Below are 14,732 nucleotides of genomic sequence, written 5' to 3'. Positions count from 1 at the left end.
AGATAAAAATCACAAACGGCTGTACATGACATTTACATAATAAATAGTAAATGAAATGCGTATCTGTCTCTTGATCTCTGATCCTTTTTACATCCCAGTTATAAATCACCAGCACAAAAATTACACTTCAAACTTCCACTTTATTTTAAGATTATATATAATAAAAATGTGAAAGAAATTTTAAAAAGAAAGATTTATCATAGAATTTTTTTTCCTGTTAATTTTAAGTAATTTTTTAAAAACATTTTTTTATGCTAATGCAATATAATGTAAAGAAACAAAACAATATATTTTGAATGTAATGTTTACATATATATATTGTGACATTTCGTCCATAAAATGTATTTTTTACTCAGTGTAATAAAAGGACTTTATGTACTTTTTTAATCGGTGACGTCAGAGTAATAAGTGGAAACTGTCCAATCAGAGGCACGGGTGAGCGGTCTCAGTGTCACGCCCCGCCCCCTGGCGTGTGTTAATAAAGAGGCAGAGCGGCCGGTGCCGGAGGAAGTGACACAGACACACCTGTGAGAGCACCTGAGGAAGGAAGGAGGGAAGGAGGCAAGGAGGCTGCTGCTCAACCAGCACCAAGTCACTGTTGGACCCGACACAAGGTGAGTCACACACGGATACTTTAGTCCCAGCGCCCGCTGCGGTGCTACGGTGTTCATGGACAGATAAACACTTGGAGCCACTCAGGTACTTCCGGTCAGGGATGGACGAGGAGCTGAAAAACTGGTTACACAACTTTTTGGCGTCATTGTTTCCGCCAAAGGATTAATTTCAATTTCACAACTTTTTCCTGATCCGAAACACTTTTCTTTAACATGTTAAATTTAAATGAATAAACGTTAAACAGTTTTCCATCATTTAAATCCTGTAAAAACTAGTTACACATCTTTTTAACCGTCGATGGTTCCTCCAAAGGATTAATGTGATTCTTCAACTTCACACTTTTTTCCTGATCTGAAACACATTTTTATATTTAATTGTTAACGTTTAAAGCCTTTTTTTTTTTTTTTTGTATTTTGATTTAACATGTTAAGGTAAACTGCTGTTCCATCATTTCAATGCCGTTCATGACTGTAAATGCTGAGATTTCACTCTATAATCAGTCTTTACATTAATAATAATATATATATATGTGCTTTTCTACTAAAACCTCACTTTACAATGAAAGTATAGATGATGAAAAAGAACATGTAGAGCCATAATTCTAACATTAAGTCATATAATACATTGTTATAGCACATTTAAGCTCCTTCAGGTGTTTATTGGTGTGTTGAAACATTTTCTTTGTGTTGCTCTTTTACTGTGTGTGTGTGTGTGTGTGTGTGTGTGTGTGTGTGTGTGTGTGTGTGTGTGTGTGTGTGTGTGTGTTCATCATTCACTGACACACCTTAAAAAAAAAAAAGAAACTTGTCCTGTTGGATTCTCCTTCCTCACCCTACAGATAAGTTTGATCCTTTGTCACTGATAACATCAGCGTTTACTTCAGTGAACAAAGATGATCCCATCAGATATAAACGTGACAAATGTTTTTGTTAATGTGAGCTTCCTCGACATGATTGTTTAATATTTTTTTTTTTTAAGGAGGTTTAGGTTGTTCGTCCTCTAGGATCCACATTCCAAAACCAGTCAGTCCTGTCAGTCAGCGTGTTTCTACTGCTACTGAGAGTCTGGTATCACTTTGTCAACACTTCGGCCTTTAACGTGTGAATATTCTTAGTGTTTGCGTTCTCTATAAATGGGTTTCAGGCTGAATATTTGCTTTCTATTCACATTTAAGGTTTTTGTTTTATTCGATTCTTTAATGTTAATCTGACTAATTTTTACAATGGCAACGATTAACTCACCTTATTAATCTAAATATTAACAATATTATTATTAACTAAAGATAAAACGGGATATTTAGCCTTTACTGTACACATGCATCTAAATTTAATGTTTTGAAAAATATAAAATCTTGCCAATTCTGCCTTGTGCACCTGTGCTAAATAATGATGTGAACTCAGCTCACGTTTGTTAATGTCTGTTTTTTTTTTTTATAGAAGCTGACGTAATCAAAAATGGAATTGAACATGACGTCCTCAGCTGCTCATTTTTATGATGAGTTAATGCGAGAAGCAGGTGAGTTTTTACTTCTTTAATATATATTTTCACACTACATCCCCCTGTCGACTCTTTTTTCTCTATTCTTTTCCCCCCTTTTCTTTGCTCTTTGTTGCCCTTTCATTTTTTCTTTCCTCCGCCCCTTTTTTAATGTTTTTTTTTCCTCTTTTCTGTTTTCATTTCTTTTCTTTGTGCCCCTTTTTTTTTCTTTCCCTCTTTTTAATGTCTTTTGTTTTTCCCACCTTTTTTAATATTTCTCTTTTCCTTTTTCCTGTATTTTCTTTCTTTTTTAACCTCTTTCTTTTTTTTTTCACCCCCAATGTGACTCACTCAAACTTTTTTTTTTTTGCTTTTCTATTTTCACTGACTGAAACCCGTCTGTTTTCTCGTAGACTCGCGGACGGAGGAATGGCTGCTGATGTCATCGCCGCTGCCACAGACAGTCATCATCGCGGCGTACATCTTCTTCGTCACGTCGCTGGGGCCGCGGCTGATGGAGAGTCGCAAACCGTTTGATCTCAAAGGTGTTCTAATAATCTACAACTTCGGCGTGGTGGCGCTGTCGCTCTACATGTGCTACGAGGTGAGGCGCGCCGCGACGCTAAATTCAGGAGCGTGCTCAGGCCTATGACGTGCACACCCGTGTTTAGAGCGATCGCAGATTCAACCCGACCATCAGGTCTTTATTAACACGATTACTACGAACATATTTCAGTATATTTAAGAGGTGTTGAAAAACGTCTCGCTTTGAATACTTTGTATTGTTTTTAAAGAGTAACTAAACCTGGAGGTTTTGGCTGGAAATTACCCTGATTATGGGCGGGGCTACTGGAGCAGTTAAGACACGCCCAGTCTATACTATGCAAGCTCCAAAGAACAATCTGTTATGTAAACTAGTTACTCAATACTCTAACTACATTCTCTCAATCCAACAGATTGTTAAATCCACAGGTGATAGTTTTCATAGAAGGGGCGGGGCTAACTAAATTTTCTTTTTTTTCCCTTTCCCTTTGTTCTTTTTCTTTTTTTTTTCCTCTTTTTTTGCCTTTTTCCCATCAATTTCTTTTTTTTTCACCAAAAAAAGACATTTTAATACTTTGACTAAAATGTAAAAAAGAGTTGGAGAAGAATCATTTAACATGATTTTATACCAAATATTTTGTGTTTTAGCAGGAAAAAGTAGTTTTAGGGTTTGGTTACTCTTTAACTTCTTCTTTCGTTTTGTAATAAATGTTTTCCTAATCCTCTTTTTGCTCTGCCGTAGTTTGTCATGTCTGGATGGGGAACAGGCTACTCTTTTCGTTGTGACTTGGTTGATTATTCTGATTCACCTCAGGCTGTGAGGGTAAGTGACAATTTGAGACACTTTATTTTTTTTTAATGGGTTAGTTTAGGTTTTTTAATGTCACGTTAGAAATTTTTTTTGTTCCTGTAGATGGCAGCGACGTGCTGGCTTTACTACTTTTCTAAGTTCATTGAGATGTTGGACACGGTACGTAGCTCCGTTATAACACGATTCATAAAGACAAACAAAGGAAATGTTGGGAATAATCCATCATTTGTTTTTTAAGGTTTTCTTTGTGCTGAGGAAAAGGTACACCCAGGTGACGTTCCTTCACGTCTACCATCACTCCATCATGCCCTTCACCTGGTGGTTCGGCGTTAGATTCGCTGCAGGTGAAACTCCTCCCCTTTTTTTGTTTTTATTCCTCTGAGGATTTTTCAGGTTTGTTTATTTTTTCTTTTCTTTTTTTTAATTATTAAACAAATCGTCCGACTTTCTCTCACAGGTGGACTGGGAACGTTTCACGCCATGCTGAACTGCGTCGTTCACGTCATCATGTACTCGTATTATGGACTGACCGCCATGGGTCCAAGTTACCAGAAATACCTTTGGTGGAAGAAATACCTGACGACCATTCAGCTGGTGAGTGTTTGAAGGGATCCTCCATTGTTTTTACAAACCAGTGCAGTGTCCGTAGGAAGTATGTGTTTATAGAAAAGTGAGAAGTTAAATAGCTTTTTTTATTGGTGGTTCACATTGGAGTTTTACTTCCTCTTTAATTCAGAATAAAAGTTGGTTACAAACGTTGCACACTGAGGACACCTGCTGGTCAATATGTATGCAGTGATTTTTAATAATTTTTTTTTTAGGATATTAAAACCCACTTTAGTCATTTTTAAAAGCCCTTTGTGCAGTCACTCCTGTAGATTCTGCTTTTAAGACAATTTTATGAACAGTATCATTGTAGTCAAAAACAACAAATCTTGCGTTGCACACCTTGAACCAAGCAGCAGCCATGTTGAAAGTCCCAGGAGATATTTGAGGAACACACAGAGATTCCTTGCTTTAGATGGATATTTTTTTTCAGTCTGATTGACAACTCGTTTGCTGAAGTTAGGGAGTAAATCACAAATGTATGCAATAATTTTCTCTACTGTTTAGTCTGCCTATTGCTGACTTTAAAGGTAAGTGGGTGAAAGGCGGATTCAAACATCGGAGTCTCTGGAACCTGATTGGTCACCTACTGCAACTAAAAGTGCATTATTATATTTAAACACTGAACTGTTCTAAAAAAGGTCTAGTTGTGGTTCTCAGGGCATCCCAATAATCGTGTCTAAATAGAATGTCATTAAAAATAAATGTTCTACTATTCTTCAAATAAAATGTAAAAGTTGTAATTGCATATTTTAAAACAGTAATGATTAGGTAGGGTTTTTCTAACTTGGGGTTGTGACGGCAATAGACAATGAGGCAGAGAAGAAGGAACCTTTCTCTAAGGAACCTTTACTCTCCCTTAAACAGTATGCTGACACGCTCTGGTGGGTGAAGTTAGCCAGTAAATCAGACTGTTAAAGACACACAAACCGTGAGGGTGGGAGTTTTTCAACAGTCTGGGATTACTTGCTAATTTCAGCCACCAGAGCGTGTCAGCGCACTGTTTAAGGGAGAATAAAGGTTCCTTTGGAGAGCTCTTCTTCTCTGCGTCATTGTCTACTACCAAACCATAGAGTTGGAACTGTTGCCATCTGCGATCACACCTGTTCTTATCCTTTTGTAAAAAAAGTTTACATTGACATCTTTAACTTAACTTTTTTTTCTTTTTTTAGAGCAACCAAAAGCATCACAAGTTGTCATTATGACTGAAGAAGCTACTAAATGATCTAAAAATCACACTAAATGTTTCACTCCAATAAAAAAACAATGAGATGTTTACAGGCAGTGGGGCTGTGTGACATCATCAATCATGTGATTTCAAGATGGAGGAACACAGGCTCTAAAACTGTAAAGTAGTTCCATTTTTAAAAGGAAATTAAATGAATATGATGCTTAATAATGTGATTTGATGTTGACCAAACTTGTAAAAACAATAGAGGATCCTTCAGTAGACTTTAAAAATACTACTAGTAAAAACTTATAGCTTTACTAGTGACACAAACAAGTGTACTAGTAGATGTTTTTGCTTTACTGGTAGAACAAAATGATATTTACTCATACTAGTAGTACAATCAAAATGTCAATAGTTGTTCTAGTAAAACCAAAAGATTCCTTAATAGTATTAATGTAAAGGCAGTGACATCATCAGTTGTGTAATTTAAGGATGGTGAAACACAGGCTCTAAAAATAAAAATGGGGGATTACTTTACAGTTTTAAAGTTGATTAAAGGAATGTGTTTTTTTTTTTTTTTTAATTCCTAAGCTCCAATTCACTGTTTCACCTTCTCCTTCTTCACCTGTTGTTGTAGGTCCAGTTCGTCATGGTAACCAGCCACATCTCCCAGTATTTCTTCATCAAAGACTGCCCGTACCGGTTCCCCATCTTCGTCTACATCATCGGCCTGTACGGCCTGATTTTCCTGTTCCTGTTTCTCAACTTCTGGTACCACGCCTACACCAAGGGCAAGCGTCTGCCCAAGGTGCTGCAGAACCAGCGGTGGGCGCACCATAGCAACGGAGTCATGAACGGCAACGCCAACCACGACAAAGACGAATGATTGACCACGCCCAGTCCCTTTAGCGATGTGATGGTCAGAGGTTCAATTCCACCCCCCCCTCCCCCCTCCTGTTTGGACTGTTTATTCTGTGTCTACGACCAACTGTATTTATGTAAGATATTTAAACTTGGCTGGAATCACATTAACCTTTCCACTAATTTCACAAAAAAGGTAAAAACTCACGTTCCACTGAGATTGTTCATTAGTTTTTGATGTTTTTTGTTGTTTATCTTCAACCAAAAGGATTTAATAGTCGACTCTGGGTCTCTTTCTCCAGGGTCTTTGACTCGTTCCTTCATCGTTTGACCTTTAGTTGACCTTAGAAGTCACGCACTGAGATTCTGACTCGTTGTTTCTCATCGAGTCGTAACACGAAACGGCTTTTAGGATTTTTCAGGCACTGTGTGTCTCAGTGAGTGCCTGCAGAAAAAAGGGTTTCTTTCCCTTCAATTATACTGTGCTCGCATGTTCACTTTGCAACATTTACATGGTGTTACGTTATCTTTACGTCTCCTATGAAGCATTGATGTGGCAGGAAGTTGAGGTGTTGGACTTCCTGTGGTTCTTGTAGGACCCAAAGCAGCGTCTCGAGCCGGTTTGAAAATATTATATTTGAAGTCTGAGCGCTGCTTTTACTGGTGAGTGAGAACACAGGGTCCACGCCCCACACTTTTCTTTCCACATTAAACCAACAACTGAGGTTAAAGGTTTGCAGATGGAATGTGATTAAATACGGTTTTAAAACTTGTCAAATAATTCCTTGTAATAGCGTTAAAAGAAATTGCAACATGTATTCATAATTTTATATGTATTTATACAAAATAAATGTTCTTTTAAAATATGTTTTCTTTCGTTTGTTTTTAATCAACTTTTAATGCCTAAGCCAGACTGTAGTAACCATTGTCTACCACTAGAGAGCAGCAAATTGTAAAGTTAAGAATGATTTGTAGTTTTTAGTAGAAAATCTTAATATTTTGTTGCATTTTTCTGTCTTTGCAATCATTTTTCCACTTTTTATTATATATATATTTTTTCTGCCCGTTACTTATTTTAAAGGTAAGTTTGGTTGAAGCCGGAGTCTAAAATCATTCTCTGGATCCTGATTGGTCACCTCAGCTCCTATAAAAATACATTTTATTTTATTTTTTATTTACACTTTTATTTATCTTACATGACATTTTTGAATAGAACTTTAACTTTAGTAATTTTCCTACTTACATGTAATTATTTGTTTTTTTATTTCATGTTCTTTTAATTTTTAAACTTAAAAAATAAAATAAAACTATTCTACAAATCTCATAAATTACATTTGCAATCACATGTTTTAGAACAGTAATAATTAAGGCACGGTTTTTCAACTTTGGGGTTGTGACCCCAAGTGGAGTCACCTGGAATGTCTTGTAATAAAACAAAAGTACTAATCCTGCTAATGCTAAATCTTTTCTTGCATATACTTTTTTTTTGCAATAATTTTCTCCATAATAAGAATAAAACATTGTCAGAGCCCCTCAATATTGGCAAAATGTACACTAAGGACAGCCCCCTCATTTACATTTATATTTTGTTTTGACCCAAACTTGCCAAAATTTAAAATGAATGAATAAAAGTAAAACAAAAATAAATTAGATTTGTATTCTCTTTTAATTCCACTTATTTATCAATGTTATATTACATTATTGACAATATTTTTGTATTTCTACATTAGTATTTTTCCCGACTTACATTTATTCATTTGTATTTTTTATCTATTTTTTTTAGTAGGTTTGGTCTTCCATAAAAAAGTGTAACTTTAAAAAATAGAACTGTTCTTTAAATCTCATAAAAAATTACGTAAAATTTACAATCATGTATTTTAGAACAATAATTAAGGCAGGGATTTTCCAAACTTGGGATTGTGACCCCATGTGGGGCCACCTGGAAAAAGAATGGGGTCCCCTGAAATGTCAAGTAATAAAATAACTAATTATATTTTAAAATACATTTTATTGAAAAAGAAAGATGTTTAATATTTTATTAACATTTTTTTTTTTTTTTTTAAATTTTGGTTCTTATAAGATCCACTTTATCTTTCGTCCGAACTTTTTTTTAAAGAAATTGCAACATGTATTAATTTTATATGTATTTATACAAAATAAATGTATTTTTAAAATATGTTGGCTTTTGTTTGTTTGGTTTTTTTTTATCAACATTTAATGCTTAAAAAAATGACTGTAGTAACTATTTCCAACCACTAGGGAGCAGTAAAATGTTAAGTTTTAGTCATTTAACAGTGATTTAAAGCTTTTTTAATGGCATTTCTGCTATTATTTATAACAAAAAAATCACAATCTAAAGCTTTTGTTGTATTTTTCTGGCTTTTACCCCCAATCATGGCAAAAAATGGGGTCACCTGAAATGTCTAGTATTAAAATACAATTCAGATTAAATTTATATTATGGTAATTAAATATATACAGTCAATAAATTGGAATTGTTTTTAAATTTAATTTTAACAATTTTTTTTATTTTATTTTTTTAATACTTTTTTTTATTTGTCTTTTGTATTTCTGTAAATCTGGTCAAAATTAAGATTAAAAAAATCAAAAAGTTATTTGAGCATGTGCAACTTTACAATCAGCGTCTTGTATAAACAATATTAAAATGTACAAATCACGTGTTGAAGTTTTCCTGATACAATGGCCTAAAAACAATATCGTGCATCCCTAATAAACATGTGACACTGAACTAAAGCCGCTTCATTAACAGACATCAGTGACGTCACAGGATCCTGAACGTCTTCAACACACCTGAATATAATCACATTATTAAATAATGAACTCCAATAATCAGCTGTGGTGAAACAGCGCTGAAGGCTTTCTGGTGATTTATGGTGAGTATTTGTTGATCCTTTAAAAAAATGCTGCAAAGAAACACATCTTTAAACAGTGTTTAAAAGACTATTGAACAGTTAAATATTCAATAGTCTTTTATTTATTTCATTGACTAAAAAGAAAATACAGAAAATCATAAAACTAACTCAATGGCATCAGAATTTCTTAGTTCAAACAAATTATTTTTTTGTTGTATTTTTCTGAAATTTTGTTCATTTGCATATTTTTGTTCTTTTGCTGAATTGTTGTGTATTTGTTTTGTACATTTCTGAAATGTTGTTGTTCTTGTGTGTTTTTGTTGTTCTTTTTGTGTATTTGTTCTGTACTTTTCTGGAATTTTGTTTGCTTATTTTAATTATTTTGTGTATTTTTGTTTTTTGTGTATTTGTTTTGTACTTTTCTGTGATTTAAAAAAAAAAACGTTTTACATTTTGTTGTCCTTTTTTGTGTTTTTGTTTTTGTGCATTTTTGTTGATCTTTTGTGTTAATTCTTTTAAAAAAAAATCCTGGAATTTAGTAGTCTTTTTGTTGGTGAGAAACTTAATTTGACAAATTATTTAGATGTAGTTTATTGTAATGTCAACAAACAAATATCATAAATGTCCTTTGCCCAAAATGACAAAATAATATACAATATTTGATGAATTATTTTTCCACTTTTATATTTCATGACCAAACAAAGAAATCAAACCAAACCAGGCTCATCGTTATTGTAATTTTAATCCTATAAACGTCATGTTTTATGTCTCAGAGCAAACAGTGGCTCCTCTCCACGTCTGTCTGTTTAGTTTCTGTTAACACGTTTATTTCTGACCCCAGGTCAGCAACAGTGGAACAAATGTGGAGGACTTTAGGGGGGGGAGGGAGGGGGGGGGGGGGGGGGGGGGGGGGGGTACCACCTGTGTGATGTACCTGTGATGGCAGGTGCAGGTCTTTAGGGGACATCATGTAAAAAGCAACATCAACACTGTGTGTGTGTGTGTGTGTGTGTGCGTGTGCGTGTGCGTGTGCGTGTCAACCTGTGTCTGTTTCTATAAGTCAAACATGTGCCACATATGACCTGTATAAAATGAACACACAAATGCTCCAAAAACACAAAATATTAAAGAAAAATACACAAAAATATACCAAAAAACAACAATGAAAATAACAAAAGTATGCAGAAATCAGTTCTCGCACACAGCATGACACCAAAGAATAAATAAAATAACAAATTTATGAAAAAAAAAGTCATGACAAACAAAAATACGATATAAACTCCAAAACGACAACACATGCACCAAATGACTTGGCAAACACACTAAACCACAATAAAAATGCAAAAATATACAAAATTAAACAAAAACAGTCAAACACACAAAACTAAGACACAAACACAGAACATTAACAAAAATATACAAAAATGCACAAAAAAGAACAACAAATATTAGAAGTAACAAAAACTCACAGTAAAGCACAACAAGAATATAAAAAAGTGACAGGAAATAAACACAAAACTGACAAAAACACAAAGAATATTCTAATTATAAATAAAATGCAGGAAATATACACAATTGAACACAGTTAAATATACAAAATGACAATTAAAAACAGTTAAACACAGAACATTAACAAAAAATAACAGAAAATATACACAATGATCACAATAATAGTCTTTCTTCTTAATGCTTTTGTCTTTATTCTGCAGAATGTTGTTATAAAAGTTTTCATCTTTGTTCTAAAGCTTTCAGAAAGTCTCTTTGTACTCAAAGCTTTTAATCTTTTTGTGCATTTCTCTAATCCTTCTAAAAACTTATAAACCATCAAAATTAGAAGTTTAAAGTGTTTGTAGTGAGGACAAATGTAGTTGGTTTTAGTGTCTATAAAAATGTCTCATTTAGATAAGATCACTGTTATCTGTGCAGGAGAAAAACATCTGGCTCTGCGTCTGTTCTTCTTCTTCTTTTCTTTTTCTGTGTAAACAAAAGAATGAGCCGAGTCGTGGCTTATCTTAAAGTCAATGTTTCTCTGCACTCAGGAAGTGGGATCACGATTTATCCTTCACAATAATAAGCTCTAAGGTGTGTTTTTCTACAATAAATATGATTTATTTATGTGTATAATGTTCACAAACAGCTGTAGAATATTACTTTGATGTGCATTCCAGTAAAAAAACGTTATACTGTGCTGGAATAGAACCGTTAACACAGCAACGCCTGAGCGACACATCTTGTTTATTTTCCTCTTAATTTAGTGTTTCTTAAATTTTGTATCACTTTGATGATTAGCGGTTTGTTTTCGATTCAGGATAGCACAATTTTGATAGCCTTGAGTCCTGGTATCCAACAGTAATCCATTAAGATGACCTTAACAAGCCGAGCATCCAACTTCTCCAAGTTGGATTCAATTCCTCGTAAACGTTCCAAAGCAGCCTCTTGTTTACTCTTGGGTTTGTTCATCACATGAGTCTGAATGTTGAGAGCACTGCTCCATCCATCAGAAATAACTGGCAGCCTTCCCCAAACAGCTGCCAATGTAATACGGACTTTACGATAGGTCAGAAAGCTGCTAGCTCCAATCAGCAGTATGCCTGCTACTGTAATTACAATCATATAGATGTCTTCCACTGAAAGCATGGACCGACACACGACCCACCACTTTTCCCAAGGCATATCCAGCCGCAGACGTACCGCTCGGACAGGCGGGCTCACCTCCGCCCATTCTTTTTGTCAAAAAAATGTGGTCGATTGCATTGAGAGACCAGCTTATCAAAAAAAGTTGAAAATGGGTGAAAAAATGGTTGAAATGAGTTGGAAAAAGTAAAAAAAAAAAAAAAAAGTAAAAGGTTGAAAAAGTAAAGAAGGTTTGAAATGGGTATCTTCAGTAGCTGAACATGTCAAAGGTTGAAACCAGTTGAAGAATGTTTGAGGATGAAGGAGTTAAAAGTTGAAAAAGCTGAAATTTCCAATAGAAAAAATGTAATAAGTCAAAAAGTTTAAAAGTTACAAATTATAAAATTGATAGTAGGTCTCAGGACCTTTCTGAATTTTTTGATAGATTATTTGTCAAAATTGGAAAAACGGTGTTGGAGGAGTTAACGCAGACGGGAAAGGAAAACAGATAATATTAGACAAACTCACTAAGAATCTTTCCATCTCACTCAGTTTAATAAAGATTTAATGTCTAAACTCATCCTGTCACACTCAGAAACGTTTACAACCATGAGAACTTTGAGCAGGATGGGGGGGGGGGGCTCTGTGATTGGTCAGTAGGCAGACAGGTTTGTGATGTGATTGGCTGAGAGCTGGGAGCAGAGTTCCCTTATAGAGCATCATCAGAGCAGCTCAGAGGGACTTAGTGTGTGTGTGTGTGTGTGTGTGAGATGAATCTATGACACTTTGGTTTATGTTTCCAATGGAAGATGTAGCTCCAGGATTAGAGACGGAACACGTCCAGGACCAGGAGGACGAGGACCAGGAGGAGGAGAAGAACTTTCTGAGAGGAAAACAAGTAAGTTCTGCTCCTGACACTTTTTTTTCAGTGGAAAACACAGAATCAGTGGAATTTATAGACTGGAGGTGATGATGATGATGATGGATAAATCAGCTATAAATAGTCCTGCTGCAGTCACATGTAGAGAAGTAACGATGAGCTGTAGGTGTCACAGTGACTTTAAGAAGGTGGAGCTGATGATAAATAAATGTCTGTTGACTTTGATTAATAATTAATTACCTTCATAAGCTCCTCCCCCTTATTGTTGTGGTGTAACGTGGAACAATCAGGGTTGGATGAGTTTGAGGAGTTACATCACACACACACACACACACACACACACACACACACACACTGTATCAGATCCGGGAGGATTTATAGTGTTGAGCAGCTGACCTGTAAAGCAGACGTCTGGTAATTAGTGGCCCAGGGGCCACATGTGGCTATTTTTTTGTGGGCCCCAAAGTAAACACAAAAAATGACATACAAAAGTACAAAAATTTTAATCTAAATACATATAGAATACACTTATTAACTTATAACACAGTTGGGAAGAGCAAAAAACACATGTAATGACTGTAAAAAAACACAATACACCAAAAAAAACACAAAATGAATTTCAAAAGCATTAAAATAGCAGAATGATATGCAATATACAACTTCTCTCAATATTTCTGAAATGTTGTTGTCCTTGTGTATTCACGTTTGTTTGTGCATTTTTGTCAGAAAATGGGATGGTAATTTTACAAAATTATTTCAAATACATATATTTGAAATCATTACAAAAGAACAGCATAAACGAACGAGAATACAAGGACAACAACATTTCAGAAAAGTACGGCAAAAGTACACAAAACAGCAAAAATACAAAATCGACTCCAAAAAATATACAAAATTGTATGTTGTGTATTTGTTTTGTGTGTTTTTGACCCACCCAACTGTTCTATTAGTCATTTTGTTTGTTTGTTATTTTTGTGTGTTTTTTTTGGTGCCATTTTGTGTTTTGGGAGATTTTTTGTCTACTTTTTTTTGTCAATTTCTGTTATTTGTGTGTTTATTTATTTTTTTTTATTCACGTGGGAAGAGCAAAATACACATTATTCTAAAAACACCAACAATAAACACTTTTGTATAGTTTGGAGTCATTTGTGTATTTTTTCTGTCCTTTTCTGTATTTCTTGGAAATTTTGTTGTCCTTATGTATTAATTATTCATTTTTGCATTTTTGTTATTTTGCTGTTCTTGAGTATTTTTTAGAAATTTAAAATGCACATAAAATACACAAAAGGACAGCAAATATACACAATAATACCTAGAAAAGAAGAGCTAAAACACATGCACTGACTGTTTGTGGGTTAAATTAAACCTTAAACACTGATAGTTGTGGACGTGTTTCACTGCCCTGAACACAAAGAGCTGAGTGTGTTAATCCTGACCTCCACCATGTCTGGACTATTAGACAGCCGTAGCAGCAGCAGCACCATGTGACTCAGTCTGCATCACACACTAAAGCCTGTTGTTCCACCTGAACATCAGAGAACCACAGAGCGTGACCTCTGACCTCACCTTTCTCTGATGTTTGATCACAAACTCACTTCAGTGTTGTTTCTTCTTCTGAATATGTGATGGTGTGTTTACATCACAGAGGAGACGAAGGCTGCACGTGACGATAGATCAGGTAGTGGAGGGCAGTGGTTCTCCACATTTTCAGCCCTCGACCCCCAAATCCTAAAAATGGAAATCTTTGTTTTAATCAGAAATAAAATGGGTTAAAAGTGACAAAAAATGGTGAAAATTTTATTTTAAAAACCACAGAAACTGGTTAAAAGTTCCAAATTGCAAAAACAGACATAGAAAAAGTGGTTAAAAGGTTCTAAGTGACAATATTGAGACAAATAGCAGGAAAAAATATTTTAAACTGGCAAATAATGGGCATGACAAATGGTGAATGTGGTTAAAATGGCAAAAAAATATGCATCAAATATGGTTAAGAGGTTAAATGTGACAATAATGGGTCAAAATATGTGACATTAGGTGGAAAAATGGTGGAAAGGGTTTATAAGTGCTGATAATATCTAGAAAGTGGGAAAAATGTGCAGAAAAGGCATTTGAAATGTCAGAAATGGGAGAAATGTAGCAAAAATGTATTAAAATATGGCAAGAAAATGTGATGAAATTAGGTTAAAATATGGTTAATTTAGTGGAGTGCAGAAAAAGGGTAAAAATAAGCAAAAATGGGCTCAAATTGGTCAAAAAATATTGTTTGTATCTTGAAGGCATCTGG

The 14,732-nt window shown here is 34.7% G+C and overlaps 2 protein-coding genes across 5 annotated transcripts in view; both read left to right on the top strand.

Annotated features, from left to right (window-relative positions):
- Positions 1 to 461: 461 nt before the first annotated feature.
- elovl7a (ELOVL fatty acid elongase 7a) lies at positions 462 to 6,949 on the top strand. Of its 2 annotated transcripts, XM_028457862.1 has the most exons (8): positions 462 to 614; positions 2,052 to 2,130; positions 2,505 to 2,695; positions 3,377 to 3,457; positions 3,548 to 3,604; positions 3,684 to 3,789; positions 3,903 to 4,039; positions 5,860 to 6,949. In XM_028457862.1, exons 2-8 carry the CDS (start codon positions 2,070 to 2,072, stop codon positions 6,106 to 6,108), a joined length of 882 nt encoding a protein of 293 aa, XP_028313663.1. In that variant the 5' UTR covers positions 462 to 614; positions 2,052 to 2,069; the 3' UTR covers positions 6,109 to 6,949. The 2 variants fall into 2 exon arrangements, with proteins under 2 accessions (XP_028313663.1, XP_028313664.1); XM_028457863.1 differs by lacking the exons at positions 462 to 614; positions 2,052 to 2,130 and having other exon boundaries at positions 2,554 to 2,791.
- A 5,391-nt stretch (positions 6,950 to 12,340) lies between these two features.
- pde4d (phosphodiesterase 4D, cAMP-specific) overlaps positions 12,341 to 14,732 on the top strand; it is a 237,106-nt gene continuing 234,714 nt past the window's right edge. For all 3 annotated transcript variants that reach the window (XM_028456437.1, XM_028456443.1, XM_028456442.1), the window contains exon 1: positions 12,341 to 12,466. In XM_028456437.1, the coding sequence (XP_028312238.1) occupies positions 12,347 to 12,466 (120 nt within the window). In that variant the 5' untranslated portion in view covers positions 12,341 to 12,346. The remainder of the gene's footprint in view (positions 12,467 to 14,732) is intronic.

This window comes from Gouania willdenowi, chromosome 9, assembly GCF_900634775.1.
Source record: "Gouania willdenowi chromosome 9, fGouWil2.1, whole genome shotgun sequence".
NCBI lineage: Eukaryota > Metazoa > Chordata > Actinopteri > Blenniiformes > Gobiesocidae > Gouania > Gouania willdenowi.
The sequence above is the reverse complement of the archived record's forward strand: the minus strand, read 5'-3'. Positions and strand labels throughout refer to the sequence as shown.

What these genes read in the sequence shown, in the direction of transcription:
- elovl7a (XM_028457862.1), top strand. Translation starts at nt 2,070, where the DNA reads ATGGAATTGAACATGACGTCCTCAGCTGCTCATTTTTATGATGAGTTA. An exon ending in TCATTGAGATGTTGGACACG is followed by an intron (nt 3,605 to 3,683) that starts GTACGTAGCTCC and finishes TTGTTTTTTAAG; the next exon opens with GTTTTCTTTGTGCTGAGGAA. An exon ending in ACCTGACGACCATTCAGCTG is followed by an intron (nt 4,040 to 5,859) that starts GTGAGTGTTTGA and finishes CTGTTGTTGTAG; the next exon opens with GTCCAGTTCGTCATGGTAAC.